The following is a 16,079-nucleotide window of genomic DNA, read 5'->3' as shown; positions in this document are numbered from 1 at the left end:
GTGGGGTAGACGTCAGCCTTAGTTTCTGCACCAGGACGGACCTGTGAGGCCAAGGCAAAGGGAGACCAGCATGTTCTCTGTGGAGTCTGTCCAGCTGGTCTGGAGCCTTGCGTCTGAGGGTGTGGGCTTCGGGCACATTGAGGGCTGTTCTCCCAGCCCCGGCGCCTCGTGGCCGCACTGATGATGTCACAGCAGTGGCTGCGCCATGCGCTCTGGGGAGGTTCTCTCATTTCATTTCCCTCCCTCGAAGGTGGGGCCGTCTCCCTGGACACAGGTGAAGGTCACGCTGAGGCAGTCTGTAGGGCGGAAGCTAAGGTTTCAGCTCCGGTTCCCAACCTGGCGTTCAGCTTCCCCCGAGTGTGCTCTCCCGTGCTGAGCATATTTTTAGGTTCTCCCTCACGCGCACGCTCACCGAACGCCTCTCCCTGACCAGTGTAGCTCTCAGCGCGAGAAGCTCTCTGAGTGAGGGGCCAGGATGGTCTGGCAGCCAGGCATCTGGTTTCCACGCTTACAGGCCCCTCTGCTTTGAGACAGTGCACGGCGGAATGCCTTGGCTTTGAACTTCTGCTTAACGAACAGTTGAATACCTGTCACCTGCTGGCGTGTGTGTCGTAGGTGCTGGAGGCGCACCCTTGGCGCCAGCTCCTTGGAGACTTTCCTCTGGTGCTGAGCTGTGTTAATTGACCACTGAGATTGCCTCTCCCTCAGGGTTTCCTGAATTGCCTCTGGGAATGACAGACATCTCCGCCTACCGTGATAGAGCAGATAGAATGCTTCCTTCTGTTGATTTTACGTGTCATGAACAGTAGAGCTGAGTTGTGTTTTCTTACACATTTGAGTTACTTAGTCTTAGACACTAATTCTAATATCCAGTTCATGCTCTATCTCCTTCATGAAAACACTCATGATTTTGGTTTAAATTTATTTTCCGACGCTACAGTTTTCACTGTCTCTGAGCTATTCTTGATAATAACTTTAGAAGGTTAACCTGCTTTCAGGCAGCCTACTAGACCCCCTACTTTTCTGTCATTTGAGGGATTTCATCTTTGCTTATGCATCCCATACATTGAGAATCTATTGCTGATTGTGGCGTTGTGCTGGGTTTTGAGGGGAAGAGGATAGAAGACAGTTCTTCCTCTCCCTCACCTGTGTGATTCTTCAGCTCACTGCTGACGGGGCCGTAGAGTTGACAGTAAGAGCGGGGGTGGGGAGAATAAGATAGACGGTAAGAAATTTGGACTTATCCATTTTGCCTTTTATTTATACAAGTTGTTTCTCCTTATTAGCAATGTGTGCATGATTGGCATGTTCTTAATAGTCTTTTTAGGTGTGCCACAGAGAATCGACAACACGGGGGAAGCCAGAGCTCATTTCTCTCTCTCCTTTCTTTGGCATGATGTTCAAAGACCTCGGTGGCATTCTTTAATTGCAAAGTACAACCTGAGTCACTTAACCGAGTCCACCATGCTTGGCTGTGATAGGCTGATCCGGATCTTCTGCCTGCACCCGGGCCTCGTGGTGGGGCTCTGGAAGGTAAGCCCAGCCTGTACCTGCCATGTTTGCTCCGTCGTGCATGGGGTCAAGGGTTAAGTCCTTTAGATGTTCAGCGACTGCGGACCTCATGTTCCCCGCTGCCTGGCCCTTGCGCCTTTGCAGCGGGTCTGCCTTTCTACCCTCACCTGTGACACACGAGCCCTTCCCGCCCGGGTGCTTTGGTTCACGTTACCCCTTTAACATCCTGGGACTTTCCCCTTCCTCCTCCAGCTGGTCCACATTCCATCCTTCTGCTCCTTTCACGCCCTTCCTCTGCCAGAGCGTCTCCTGTGCGTTTAACCTGGGGCCCTCAGATGCATCTCGCCTGGAGCCATGTAAGGATGGCAGCTCCCAAGTTGACTCTGGGGACAGCACTCACATCTGTACACGACGGCCAGGCAGAACCCAGGTCCCCACGCCAGCCTCCGGACCCTTTCTTCCCTCGTCCCGCTCTTGCCGTCGGGTCGTCTTTCTCCCTCAGTCCCTCTGTACAAGGTGACTGGGGGCCAGGCAGCACTTGGCTCGCTCTGGGCTCTTGAGTTGGTCCATCCGGGTTGGCCGAGCGGAAGCCAGGACTCTGGTTGACTCGATCGTCCCATCGGCCACTGGAGAAGGGCAGCTTCAGGCTGCCGTCTGGGTCACCTTCCCCCGGCAGGGCAGCTGTGCCCGGGGAGAAACGGGTGTCGGCTCCTGTGCCATCCTGTCCTGTCTCCTGCTGCCCGACCTGCTGACGAGTGGACTTGGAGTCTAATCCCTCCCACTGGGTTTGCCAAGTCAAACAGGTCCTGCCACAGCTGCTGAGTGTGTGTGGGATTAACCTTGTGAAGTTCTTACCAGCCTTCTCTTTATCTTTGAAAAGACTTTGAAACAACCTGGAACTAACAAAATGTATTTCCACAGGCATCATATGTCAGACAGCACTTTGATGTTTCATAAATACTAGGGTGTTAATCCTTTCGGTACCGCATGCTCTGTGTATTTGGGTGCATTGTGGTCCTGCTATCAATGTGACAGATAAGTCTTATTAGACAGTGATAATGCATTGGCGCTGCAGGAATCTTAGATTGTAAGAAACCACATCTATCTGTAAGATGAATGTGCTGCGATCTTCACAACGACCTTATGAAAAATTAAAATATTTCAGTTGAAAAATGTATTCTTTTTCAGAGGGAGGAAGAACTGGCTTTTGTTATGGCAAATCTTCATTTCCATCACCTTGTGGAGAGGAGCACGTTAGGCTCGGCTGCTGTGTATGTATTCGTATGCGGTGTATTAAATTTTGTACAGTCAGCATAAAGGATCCGGAGTTGATACCATCTTAATATCCTGAGAATAGCTACAAAGACATTCTGTCTTTAGTCACTAGACAGAAGCCAACAGACAAAATTATGTAGCTGTTGCTAGAAACATTGGATTATCCGTCAGTAGCTGTTTGCCTTATTTGCTTGGGTTCAGGGTGACGCACCTTGTGGAGTATGATTTACAGGGCAGGGAAGCTTCATTACTGCCAGATGCTAGTGCACTGAGGTGCTGCAGGTTCTCTGCAGTAGTTTGCATTTTCATGTCTTGAAAGGTAGGCAGACCTGTGGCCCACTTGGCCTGACCTGCAGATGTGTTTTTGCTTGGTTGGGACAGTGTGTCTGTTAATGGACTTCGGGCCATCAGGTGGGGGACATGCTTTCTGGCTCACTGCTCCTCTCACCCTTCCCCTGGGCCTGAGACTCCCATATGCCTTTTTTTTTTTTTTTTTTTTTTTAACGTGAAATGCTCCCCAGTGCTTCTGAGTTTGTTACGTTATATAGTAACGCGTTTCTTACTGAATGAAAGCTCGTTCACTGTGGCTTTGGGTCTTCTTCCGGGGGAGTCCCTGAGCTGTAGGTCTGTTGTTGGGTGCATTTTCCTGCTGCGCATTCAGCCCCCTGGATGCCGAGACCACTGCGGAGCAGAGCGGAGCTGCTGCCCCGGGTGGATTTCAGAACCACGTTCTGTCATGGTGGTCTGGGGATGCGCAGGGAACACACGCTTCTGCCCGTTTCTATGGAAGTTGGTAGAAGGAACGGGGGGCCATTCTTCTGCGTCTGTGGCACTGAATGTGATTGGGAATCTGTAGAGGGTTGATGAGAGCTGGTGCTTTGAAGGGGTGTTAGTTTTTTAAAGAGTATTTCCAATTCAAGCATTTTACCTCTGGTGTTGACAGGTACATTTTGTTTTGCTTTTTAGCCCCTACGAGCTGCCTCCTCATAGCCCCCTTTCGGATGACAGCCCGGAGTGTGGACTGAGTGGCTACCAACTCCACGTTGATATGCACAGCGGGGGAGTTTTCTGCCTGTGTGGCACATTTGGCAACCTCTCCACCAGCAAAGGTAACACTCACTGAGTCTTTTGTTTCAGAGTGGAATTCCAAGGCTGGAGAGGCGAGGGAACCACGTTTTATATCTGAGTTAAGAATTGCCCCCTGGCTGGCCCCTTAACCGTGTCCTGGCCCTCCGTCCTCCCAGACCCTGATCACTAGGACTTGTGCAGTTCCTCAGCTGCTGGCTCTGTCTCCATCATCACCGTCACCCCTGCTCTGCCTTCTGGAATATTCTCTGTTCAGCCTTTCTCCTGGCACTTATTGCTTTGCCCTACCGCATCCCCCTCTCCCACCCGAACTTCTGCTCTTCTTTCTCAGAGGAGTTTGGTCGATTTGCCAGCAGGGCCAGTGTCGAGCCCGTCCAGGATGAGAGTAAAGGCAGCGAGCCCTCTGTCCTGCACCGTGTTTATCACGCTCACGGAAGCCGAGACACGGACTGGGGCGGACAGAGGAGAGAAGGGACACCAGTCAAGAGGAGGAAAAGTGGGAATGCAGTGTGCCCTGCTCTGGTTTCTCTGACTGGTTCCTCTTGCTCTCTTTCCTCTGTATCCCATGACCTTGAAGTTTGGTGTAGAAACTTGCATAGACTGAAGTTTAACATTTGTCGTAAGAATATTTTACAGGGGAAACTATGCACTTCGTTTCTGAATATCCTGTTCCCAAAATTCTTTTAGCTAATGGATTTGACATCCATTAATACTCCTTGCCCAAATCAGTTTTTTTGAGTTTAGAAAATGGTGGTTTTAAAATTATGTCATTGTGTCCACATTTATTAGCTGAGCTTTTGTAAAGAGCTTTCCTTCATCAACTGGGTGGATTCCTGTAATGGCAGGGTAAACGCTTGCATCTTTTCTCTTGTAACCACCAATTTTCAGATTAGGAAAGTGATGTAATTGTCGCCTCCTGTGGTGGGAAACGGTTTTGAGTGCACTCTCTCCTCTCTGTCTTTCTTGTTTAGTGTCACTTTGGACTCTCCGGTTTTTATTTACTCAGTAATTTATAATCAGTTACAGACATTATTCTTTGTGAACCTAAGTTTGTTCTTTGTGAAGTCCCCAGTTTGGTCGGTGGGATCCACATCAGGCTGGCTTCTGTGCCATTTTCATAGCCTCCTTTCTTCTCTGAGCCGTCTTTGCATTTGTCTCGGGAAGATTCTAGATTTTTCTGTGCTTGCTGGCACCTCTGGTAGAGCTGTGACGAATGTGTCTGTCAACCGAGGGTGGACTGACATCTTTGTCATTGATTTATCCTATCCATAAATGTGGACTGTCTTTCAGTTTGTTCAGAAGTACTTTTATGTCTTGTAGGAGTGTATCAGAATTTTCTTCATACTAATTTTGCACATTTCTTAAGATTGTTAGTAAGTATTTCATCTTTGTTATTTCTGATATTATATCTCCTAATTGTTTTGTGATGTCTTTGTGTGGTTTTGGTCTCAGGCCACTGCTGCTCTGATAGAATGAGTTGGGAAGTATTCCTAACACTCGAATTTTTCAGAGGATTTTGGGTACAACTGGCAGTATTTCTTAAGTGGTTGGTGGAACTCACCTGTGTAGCCATCAGGGCCTGGAACTTGCTTCGTGGGAAGGTTTTAAACTACAGTTTCAATTTCTTTTACAGATGTATGGCTATTTAGGTTATGTATTTCTTCTTGTGTGAGCTTTGGTATGTTGCGTCTTTCAAGCAATTTGCCTAAATATTAAATAGGTTAAGGTTGATCAGTGGGTTCAGGAATTTTTCAGCCTGCTTCTTCTATTGTAAATTTCTCCATGAATGTTTACCAGATGATGGGTACTTATATCCATCATTTTATTAGAGATTGTAAAATGATGATCCCCTAATTCTGTCATTCCTTCTGCATCTGTTATTAGCATTCTTTTATAAAAAAGAGTTTTCTATTATCAACTTTAATTACCACGAAATATAATTAATATAGGAAAGGCATGGTACATGCTTAATTCTTCATTAATTTACAACATAGTGATTAATGCTCTAATAGTCTTTGAAGATAACTTGAAAGTTTTTTGGGGGGGGGAGGTATTATGAATTCATGGATTAAAAAAATAGAGGTTATGTTTTTTAGTCCACTTGAAGTCATTATTATTTTTATTGTTACTGTAATGTTCAAATTGTGCTGTCATCTCATCTCATCTCCTGTTCTTTTGATATGAGTGTGGTCATCTTTGGTAACTTGCTTGTGTTCTAACAGGACAGGATACCTCAGGCTCATTTTGTCTGTTTCCTACCCAGACCTGGAGTTGCCCATTTTCCCTAGGAGCTCTGGTTCCTTTTCGTTCCCACTACACTATGGTATTTAGAGACCATAATCTGCATCCTGGGGATGCACGTTACTCTTGGGTTTTCATTTCTTTTAGGGTTTTCAGTAGGCAGAGCTATGAGGTTTGTAGATTTTATAATACGTAGAAATAAATCATACATTCATTTAAATTAAAGATCTTGGGGTTTTTAATTAACCTTTTTTATTATACACTTATATTTCTTTTCTTCTGCTCAAAGTCTTTGTGCCAAACAACATCAAAATATATAATAATTTCAAAAACAGTACTGAAATTATTAGTAATAACCTACTGAATGTTATTTTAATTAAGATTTTCCTTGTGGTTCTTTATGTGTTTAAGATATGTCATGTTAGAAAAAGTTAAGTCACCTAAAATAATTCTGTCTGTGGGTATGCTATCTCTTTGATATACAATTAGAGTGATTTGTTTCAGTTGATTTTTTATTTTTTCAGGATTCCTTTGCTCCTACTTTTACATTTAAAAATTACATACAACATTTATATGGTCCAAAGTTGAAGTTACAAAGCAATGTAGTTCAGAGACATTTACTTCTACTCTTGTCCCTTCACTTCTCTTCCTTTCCTCCCCTCAAAGTTAACCCTTTATATTAGCTAAGGTTTGTTCTTTAAATGTTTCTTTTTGAATACATAATGCTGTATATCAATATATTCATATTTCTTCCAGTTTTTTTAAATGAGGCATACTATACTCCCTTTTAAGTTCCTTCCTTTTTCCCAATTAATAATTTATTCTGGAGATTAGTCTTTATTTATTTATTTTTTTAATGGGCATGTTGGTTTGTTTGTTTATTTATTTATTTATTTATTTTTGGCTGTGTTGGGTCTTCGTTGCTGTGTGTGGGCTTTTCTAGTTGTGGCGAACAGGGGTTACTCTTCGTTGCGGCGCGCGGGCTTCTCATTGCAGTGGCTTCTCTTGTGGAGCACGGGCTCTAGGCACATGGGTTTCAGTAGTTGTGGCGTGCAGGGTTCAGTAGTTGTGGCTCGTGGGCTCTAGAGCGCAGGCTCAGTAGTTGTGGCGCACGAGCTTAGCTGCTCCGCGGCATGTGGGATCTTCCCAGACCAGGGCTCGAACCCGTGTCCCCTGCATTGGCAGGCGGATTCTTAACCACTGCGCCACCAGGGAAGCCCTGGAGATTAGTCTTTAGAATGAGATACAGATCTTTTTCATTCTCTCTTTTTAAAACATCCATAGGTAGGTAGTTTGTTAATATCTTTTTCCGTGGTTTCCAGTCTTTGCTGTTACAGGTGGTGGAATAGCGAATATAAAAAGAATAGCGTTGTTCACACATTGCTTCATGTTTTGGCAGCTTGTCTTTGGGAGGCTTGCTTAGAAGTAGGGTTGTTAGCTCACAGGGTAAATGCAGATGTAATTTTGAAGAACACTGGCAAATTCCCCTCTTGTGAGGGTATTACCAACTTAATGGGAAATTAAGTTAATAAAATACGTTATTACTAAGTATGTTTGTTCCAGGTTTTTGTTATGTGTTCTTACAAGTTAAGGAAGTTTCTTTCTATTCCTGGATTTGTTGGATTTTTTGAAAAAAATCAGGAATAATTGTTAAATGTTATCAAATACATTTGGGCAACTGTTGATGATATGATTTTTTTTTCTCCTTTACACCATTATAGTGAATTTCATTAATGTATCTTCTATTCGTTAACATCCTAGAATCCCTAAGATAAGCTTCTCTTGTCACATGTATGCTTATTTTTAAGGTACTGGTTTCAGTTATTTGGTTTTTAGCATTTTCCATTTAAACTCAGGGTACAGTTTTCCTTTATTTTTTATGTTTTAAATCTGTTTCTGATTCTGTTATAATCAGGTTTTCTACTTTTAATTGAATCAGTTTTAGTATTTATATGATTTTCTAGAAATCATCTGTTTTCTTTAGGTTTATTTTGATCTTTTTCTAGCTTTTTTGAGTTGACTGCTTAGATTGTTTAATTTTCAGGTTTTCTTCAGTGGTCTTTTCTTTTTTTTTTTTTTTGCGGTACGTGGGCCTCTCACTGCTGTGGCCTCTCCCGTTGCGGAGCACAGGCTCCGGACGCGCAGGCTCAGTGGCCATGGCTCACGGGCCCAGCCGCTCCGCGGCACGTGGGATCTTCCCGGACCGGGGCACGAACCCGTGTCCCCTGCATTGGCAGGGGGACTCTCAACCACTGCGCCACCAGGGAAGCCCTTTTCAGTGGTCTTTATGCCCAGAATCTTGGACTCTCAGAGTTAGGAAGGACTGGTGAGGTGATCTAGAGAATGACCCCTCCTGGGCTTGAATTTGCTCTGCCCGGGAACAGCCCACCCGCTTTTGTGAAGGTGTGAAAATTTGGCCTTTCACTGAGCCCAAATTATCTTCTCTGTATTTTAACCCATTTACCTTTATCCTGATATTCAAAATAGAGGATGAAATCTATCCCTTCTCCCGGTATACACTGTCGAGGGGACTGCTGACATGCCCCCTATCTATACCCAGGGCACAAACTCATGTGCCTGGGGCTGGTGTTGGCAGAGAACTTGTTCTCTCGCTCTCCAGGGCTCCAGCCCTGCATCCTCAGGGGCCCTTCACTTCCAGCATTTCCTACCTGACACGATCTCTGTTCTCCAGGGGTTGGGTTGAGGTCTGTCTTAGGCAGGTGCTAGGACTTCAGAGGAGAGGATTCCCCTTCTCCTCGTTCTCAGCAAATACAGCATCATGTTGATGAAGCTTTGTGTGTGTCCCTCATGCCTAAGCTGTGCCCGTGATGCTGATGAGGACAGGACGATGGTGACAGAGAACACGGATGGGCACTCATCAGAGGTGCTTGCTGAACGTTTCATATTTGCATTAATCTCCACGGCAAGCCTGTGGACTGGGCACTGTGATCTCTCCCGTGTTGTTAACAGGGCGGCTGGAGTGGACCGTAGGCCAGTTCTTGAATGGCGGAGCTCCATCTGCACCTGAGCCTGGCCGCTGTCTCCTCTCCACCGTACTTTGCAGTGATGTGCTTTTAGAGTGGATCTTCTTGTGTGTGTGACTCTGTCTTTTCAAGGTGTTGACATTGTACAGGTATCAGGTGGGGCCCTTCTCTGCTGGAGTGCTGACACACTCCTGAGAAGGTGAGATGGTTGTTAGGACACACAGGAGGCCAGGTAAAGTGAAGGAGGACAGGAAACTTCTGTGGGAATAATTCACCTTCATCTGTTGTTTTCACAGTGAGGAACACTTTCACCCTAAGACTTCACACAAGACTCAGGTGCTTCCTCTGCGTATAGTTCTGCGATGAGGGTCAGCAGGGGGCGCCGTTGCCATCAGAGTTGTCACATTTCACCGGAGTACAGACTCCAACGCCTGCTACAGTTTTTGAGAAACTGTCTTGTGGTACCAGGGAGTATATTTAGTAAATTCCAGCGATGTCATTGCAGGAGGGGGTGACAGCACTGTACCCCATCAAGGATAAATGTTCTATCATCACATCCCTAGAGCTGGGGGCATCCTCGCCTGGCTCTGAGGAGGCAGCCTATGGGGAGTGGCAGGAAGGAGAGGGGACCAGGCCCATCTGTGTGTCTGGTGCGTGCATTGACAGTTGCTGGCGGGATGCAGGGGGTGTGCTGGTGGCGGATGCGCACGTCTCACGCGTGTCGCCTGCCCTCCATGACGGGTGCAGAGAAGCCTGCTGGGCCAGGTCGCAGGCCCTGGGGAGGGTGGCTCCGGGGGCTCCCGGAGGGCTCTGAGGAGGGGCAGGCCAAGGGGGGCCGGGGCCGGCGTAAAGCGACTAGTGGTGGCGCTCAGACGGGTTAATGGGGAGTGGGCCAGACCCAGTTAGGAGGGAGTGGAAAGGTACAACTTTAAATATGACGTAATTGATGGACAGAGCCTGAGTTTGGTCATTTCGCAGGACTGCTTCCAGCATTCCATCTTTAAATAAAACGTCTGAGGCTGTACCAATTTAGTCCACAAATTCATTACAGTTCTATTAAAAAATCCCAAAGGGAATTTATTATGAAACTTGAAAAGTTGACTCTAAAATCCATTTACGAATACACATGAATATGGCATGGTTGATAAAATTTTTGTTTTAAAGTTTTAAGTGTGAGGTAGTGTCATCTTTTCTCTGTCCGATGTGTGTTTAGACTACAGAAAAACAAGCAATTAAAAAACCCGTGTAGCCGCCACACAGTGTAAGAAGTAGACCATTACCCGTAACTCTGAAGCCACCTGCGTGGTTAAACTTTTTTTGTATTGTTAAATGACACAAGGAGAAACGCATAAAACAAATTATCATAAAGCAAACAACTGTGTGACCACCATCCAGGTCTTGATTAAATTTTGAAAATAATAAGAGGGCTACTGGTCTTACCAAATGTTAAACACACAGTAAAACTACAGTGACTGAGAAAGCATGGGATCATTGAAGCAGCAGCTGCCCAAGGTACCGTGCACATCTTTTGCAGTTCCAGATTCTCTTGTCAGGTATTCTGATAAATATTGGATTATAGCAATTCGTAGCTATTTTAATTAGTTGTACCATGATATGTCTATAAACCTGAGCATGCCTTCATCCTTTAGAGGAAATGTATATATTTCTCTAGAGTTTTAGTATAGAATGCATTGTGTAGAATAATTTGCCTACGATGGGCTAAAATGATCTCCAGAAATGACTGTGCAGTCAGTTCATATGCAGGGACTACAGATAATCAGAAGATTCACGCCATGTTTATATTCATGCAGGGCAGCCGCAGTGAAGCACTCAGTGAGTGCTGGCCATTTTATGCTCTCTGCCTCTCGGTCACAGTATTTTCTCTGAATAAAATATCCCTCTCTTCTATTTTATTAACTCTGTCTCATGTACTGTGCTACCAGGTTCTTTGGATTTTTATTGTTGCAGTTGCAATACATGTTACTAAAATCAAACCAGAAGACCCTAGTTGGTTCTTGGAGCTGGAGTGAGATCCCTGAGACACAGAGCTCACCCTTGGGGGATGAGCACCCTGGGACCCTGCACTTGGCCAGCGCTGTGAGGCCACAGCCAACGCCTCTGGGCTGTGAATTCCCACACTTCTCTGGTGGGCTCGGCTCCCACGTGGTGACACCATGCCTGCTGTACTGTTCACCTTGTCTGCCTTTCAGGTCAGAGCAGGCTCCGTGCTGGTGGCTCTGCCTGGTCCTCCAGTTTGCCAGTGCAGAGCTCGAGCTCTAGACATTATCCTCCTCAGTCAGACGCTGTCCAGGGAGAGGATGTCCTACCTCTCAGCGCTGCTGACGGTGAATACAGAGAATCCAGGTCCTTTCTTCTTTCCCTAAAGGTTCTTTGACTGCTTCTCCTTGGAACTTTGTCATATTCCTCCCCCCAAGGACCTGGGATGTTTTCTGTTTGTATTTTCATGTGTTCTGTCACTTTGATGAGTCATGGCTGCATTAAGAATTTTCTTAAAAGGAACAGTATTACCTTTTTTTTTCAAAGGAAGGTTCATGATTCCTGAGCCTGTCCATGTTTGCTACCTGCTTCTTTGGGTATTGCCACTAAAATTAAACTAAAAGGATGTTTAAGTGAAGACATATTTTGTTACCTGAATTGGATTTATAAGAGAAATAATTTGTAAATGGAAACTTGAAGTAAGCTTCTTAAAGTGCATTGTGGGTTTTCCTGTGCACATTATGATCTCTGTTCTTTTGCAAATGTGGGTAGACTGTTGGCATTGGGTCCCCAAGACCCAGTGGATCTGCTGGGAGGTTCATTGATCCGCTGGGAGGACTCACAGGTCTCAAGGTATGGTTTTATTAATGGCTAAGATTTATTGCCGCCCGAGGGTACAGAGCAAAGTCAGTGGAGGGGAAAAGCCTCAAGGGGTGAAGTCTAGGGGAAGGAGGTGCAGGCTTCCAAGGGTCCACTCCCAGGATGTGCGGTCACACAGGAGTCATGAGGACACCTGCGAAATGCTGCCCACCTGAGAAGTGTGTTGGAGACTCAGCACCCAGGGTTCTTTTTGGGGCTGGTTACATGGGCACCTGCTGCCTGGCTCACCCAAACTCCAGACTCCCAGGTGGAAAGGTATTCAGCAGGAACCACATTGTTGGTACAGACTGTTCAGGCAGGTGACCCACTCTTGTCAGTGAGGGATGGTGAGGCGGGGGCATTCCTGGAATCCATCCCCAGACACCAGCCAAGGGCCAGCCTCGCAGGCAGGCCTTGCTAAGAATATAAGAATAGACGGTCTCAGGATGAGAATGGGTGCAGCCCAGTGGAAGCTTCAGCAGACGGGAAGTAGTCCAGCTGTGTCTTTGAAGTGTTAATAGAGCTTGAAAAAGAGCATGATGAGCAGTGCAAAGTATGAAAGAATGCATATTTTTTGATCTTTGTATCAGGCTAATTATTACCAATTTTCAGAAGCTGAGGGAAAAAGGTTTTACATAGTACAGCAGATTGTAGTCTTTTTATCAGTATTGAGAGGGAGAGTGATGGTAAAGAAGCAAAGGGAAAGAATTTTTTTTTTTTTTACATCTTTATTGGAGTATAATTGCTTTACAATGGTGTGTTAGTTTCTGCTTTATAACAAAGTGAATCAGTTATACATATGTTCCCATATCTCTTCCCTCTTGCGTCTCCCTCCCTCCCACCCTCCTTATCCCACCCCTCTAGGTGGTCACAAAGCACCGAGCTGATCTCCCTGTGCTATGCGGCTGCTTCCCACTAGCTATCTGTTTTACGATTGGTAGTGGGAAAGAATTTTTAAGTAACAAGGTATGCTGCTTCTGTCACTTATTTGAGTTGTTATAAAAATGCATTTAAAAACTAATGTCTTTTTCTTATTATGGGATTTGAAAATTCTGAATATATGAACACTTCTAAAGAAGCAAATGAAAGTCACCCAAGGACAACTCTTGTTTATATTTTGGTCCATTTTCAAATCTGTAGCTGTATTTACATTTGTGGACCACATTGTGTGAACAGCGCTTGCTTTTTCCCTATGTCACTAAGTAGTACTCTTTGGAAAAATTAGATTTTGAAAAGTTGTGTGACAACCCATTGTTTGGTTTTATCAGGATTTATTGACCCAGTCTCCTTCTGTTGGGCATTTAGGTCTCCATTTTCATGATTATAGCACTATTATCATGAGCATTAATTTGAAAAATATTTGATGATTTGAGAGGTGCAAATGACATCTGATTGTTTTAAATTTGCAAATGTTGAATGTTAGGTTGGCTATTTAAAAAAGCCTGTTGACTGTAGCAGAAGTTTATGGCTACCGTAGCAGCTATCTGGTAGGCTATTTCAGGGGCGTCTTCGTAGGATCCAGATTCCGGAGTACCTGTCACAAGTGTGTGATGGTGCAGCAGCGTGAGAACCTTCCATGTAAGGTTCCCTGAGGACTAAAGTGAGGAAGTGAGAGGAAGTAAGGAGTGCTTCCAGGAGGTGGGCATGTGCTAGTGTTGTCTTGTTTTTACATTTCTCTCCTGATTGAATTTCCATCTGTTTGTGTTTGATTGGTTCCATTGTCTTAAATGTTTACAAGATTTATACGAGTTATATTTGCTGCAAGTGTTTTCTCCATTTTGTCTTTTGCCTTTTAATTTGGTATATGTTGCTTTGGATCCTTCCAAAGTTTTTAATTGTACGTAATCAGTCCTTTCTTCCTTGTTTCTTCCGAAATTTTTTCACGTAGAAAGTACTCACTGGCCAAGATCAGGCGAATATTCACCTCTGTTTCCTTTACATTATTTCTCTTCATTTTTTAAACCCACACTTCCTTTTGATTAACATAAAGATTACACGCAGGCTGCAGCTTCCTGTGCCCTTTGCGCTTCGGACTCTTTCTCTCTGCTGAGGATTGGCACCCCTTCTCCCTGTGTCTCCACCAGGCAGGAAGGCAGTTCAAGCTTTACTTGTGAACTGTGTTATGAAAATGTGTCCCTCCCCCGATGTAACATTTCTTACTGGTGAACATTCATCCAGCATTTCTCAGTTATTTCCATCCACTTATTCTTTTAGATGTAATTGATAGTCACCTGGCCAGATGTTAAATGTCTTATTTGGATTTTGATCAGATTTGTATTGAATGTGGACATTAATTTGAAAGGAATTGATGTGTTTTTATTTAGGGTTTTGGACTATCTCTCCATTTCTTTAAGTTTTCTTCTCTGCCCGTAGGAGAAATGTTTTCTTATGTAGGTCCTTCACCTTTCTCAACTCATTTTTGTGCTGCCATTGTGAAGGAATATGTTTAGATTATGTTTCCATTATCTGTTGTTAGATTTGTTCTATCTCCTATAGAGATTCTGCAATATGCTTTTCATTAAAGTACTGATTAAATGATAAGTATTCAGTGCCTTATTCTGTAAGACACAATAGAAAATATTGAGGGGTTTGAAAGAAGTTATGGACCTGAGAAACTTATTTTTATTCTATGAAAAAAGTAGGGTTGTTCAACTTTTGAGCAGCAGACACTGGTTAGCCCAGATAACCTCTCTTTAAGAAATTCTACTTTTAAAGTTTTTAGTGTTTGTTTAAGATACTTTTCATACATAGCATGTTATCCCATTTTTATTTTTGTGATTCCAAAAATAGACACTTTTTTGTTCCCTGTTTTGTTCCCTTGCTACTAATTACTTTCTATGTTTCTAGGTCAGATTATCCTCTCTAAGCATTTGTGATAACGGGAAGGCATTAGAAATAATACAGTACTTTCTAGGTGGTGATTATCTAGAAAACGTAGAACAGATAATTCTTCAGATCATCTTCATCAGTGGTTGTTAGTACATTTTTTCCTGCTTTGTACTTTTGGTGACTCATTATGAAAAATCAGCATTACAGATTCTGTTCACAGAGCAGGAGAACGCTGATCTCCATACGTTTTATGTCAGTGCTCGCAGGGAGTCAGTGGTCCTTGCCCTGAAGCAGAAGAGGCCATGTGATTTGTGGGACCCCGTGCAAAATGAAACCGCGGCGCTCCTCGGTAGAAAATTATTAAGTTCAAAATGCTGACAGCAGCACATTAAACCAGGAGGGGTCCCTTGTATCCACACAGGTTGTGGCCCCTGAAGCCAGCCCCGGCGGTAACATGGGACCTGTGAGGAGGCGCCTCAAACCTTTATGTGATGAGCCCTCTTCCTCCTCTTTTGCATTTCCGGACTCTTGACTCTGTTTGAGAGTCTAACTTCGTGAATGCCCGGCAGTTCCTTGCAGGAAGTCACAAACGCATGTCCACTGGGGCTGTCAGACTTCAACTCATCCCTTGTTGCTACTCAGAAATCTTCTAATCAGCTCTTGTTAGTCCTGCCTTGTATTTCGCAGAAAGGCTGTTTAAACACAGTCACACGCATCTTCCTCGTTCTCAAGGCTCACGACCCGCCGTGCTGAGACTGGTCGTCCTCCCTCACCTGCCAGCACATCTCCACGGTGGCACGGTCTGTTTGTAGGCTTGATTTTTCCTGTTTCAGAGAAAAAGATGTCTCACTGTCTTGCCAAAAGATTTTCCAGTTTCCATTCCTAAATATACCTGCTCCTGCCTGTTCCGGGACCTTTATTTAGCCCTTGGTCTCTTATCTGTTCATTATTTCAAACCAGTTTTCCATCAGCTCCTCTTCCACTTATAAATGTATTCACGTTTTCTGATTCAAAAATTATTTTAAAAGAAAACAACACTTCTGGATAGATGGGAAAGTTACTTTTTGTTTGAAAGCTACCTAGAACCTAATTTTCTACATAGAAAACTTCGCCTAAAGCTGGCTTAGCAAGAAGGGTTCATGTTGAAAAACCCAGGGGTAGGTCTTCTTCCCAGTGCAGTTTGCCGGGTGGGCTTGGTGCGTGTCAGTGGGACTGGATGTGTCCAGCAGCCTTCTGTCCCTCCTTCTCGCTCCCATTCTGACGTCTCTCTTTTTTTTTTTTTTTTTTTTTTTTTTT

At 44.5% G+C, this 16,079-nt stretch overlaps 1 protein-coding gene across 2 annotated transcripts in view; it reads left to right on the top strand.

Moving 5' to 3' along the window:
- The window catches only part of FBXO15 (F-box protein 15), a 34,666-nt gene that overhangs the window by 12,453 nt on the left and 6,134 nt on the right, over positions 1-16,079 (top strand). The window contains exons 5-7 of one of the 2 annotated variants that reach the window (XM_027118757.1): positions 1,407-1,533; positions 2,701-2,783; positions 3,754-3,896. In XM_027118757.1, the coding sequence (XP_026974558.1) occupies positions 1,407-1,533; positions 2,701-2,783; positions 3,754-3,896 (353 nt within the window). The remainder of the gene's footprint in view (positions 1-1,406; positions 1,534-2,700; positions 2,784-3,753; positions 3,897-16,079) is intronic. The other variant, XM_027118756.1, reaches the window with a different exon arrangement.

The sequence above is a fragment of the Aethalodelphis obliquidens genome, unplaced genomic scaffold (assembly GCF_003676395.1).
Source record: "Aethalodelphis obliquidens isolate GAN/ISIS:26980383/991018 unplaced genomic scaffold, ASM367639v1 scaffold19, whole genome shotgun sequence".
NCBI classification, from domain to species: Eukaryota; Metazoa; Chordata; class Mammalia; order Artiodactyla; family Delphinidae; genus Aethalodelphis; species Aethalodelphis obliquidens.
The sequence above is the reverse complement of the archived record's forward strand: the minus strand, read 5'-3'. Positions and strand labels throughout refer to the sequence as shown.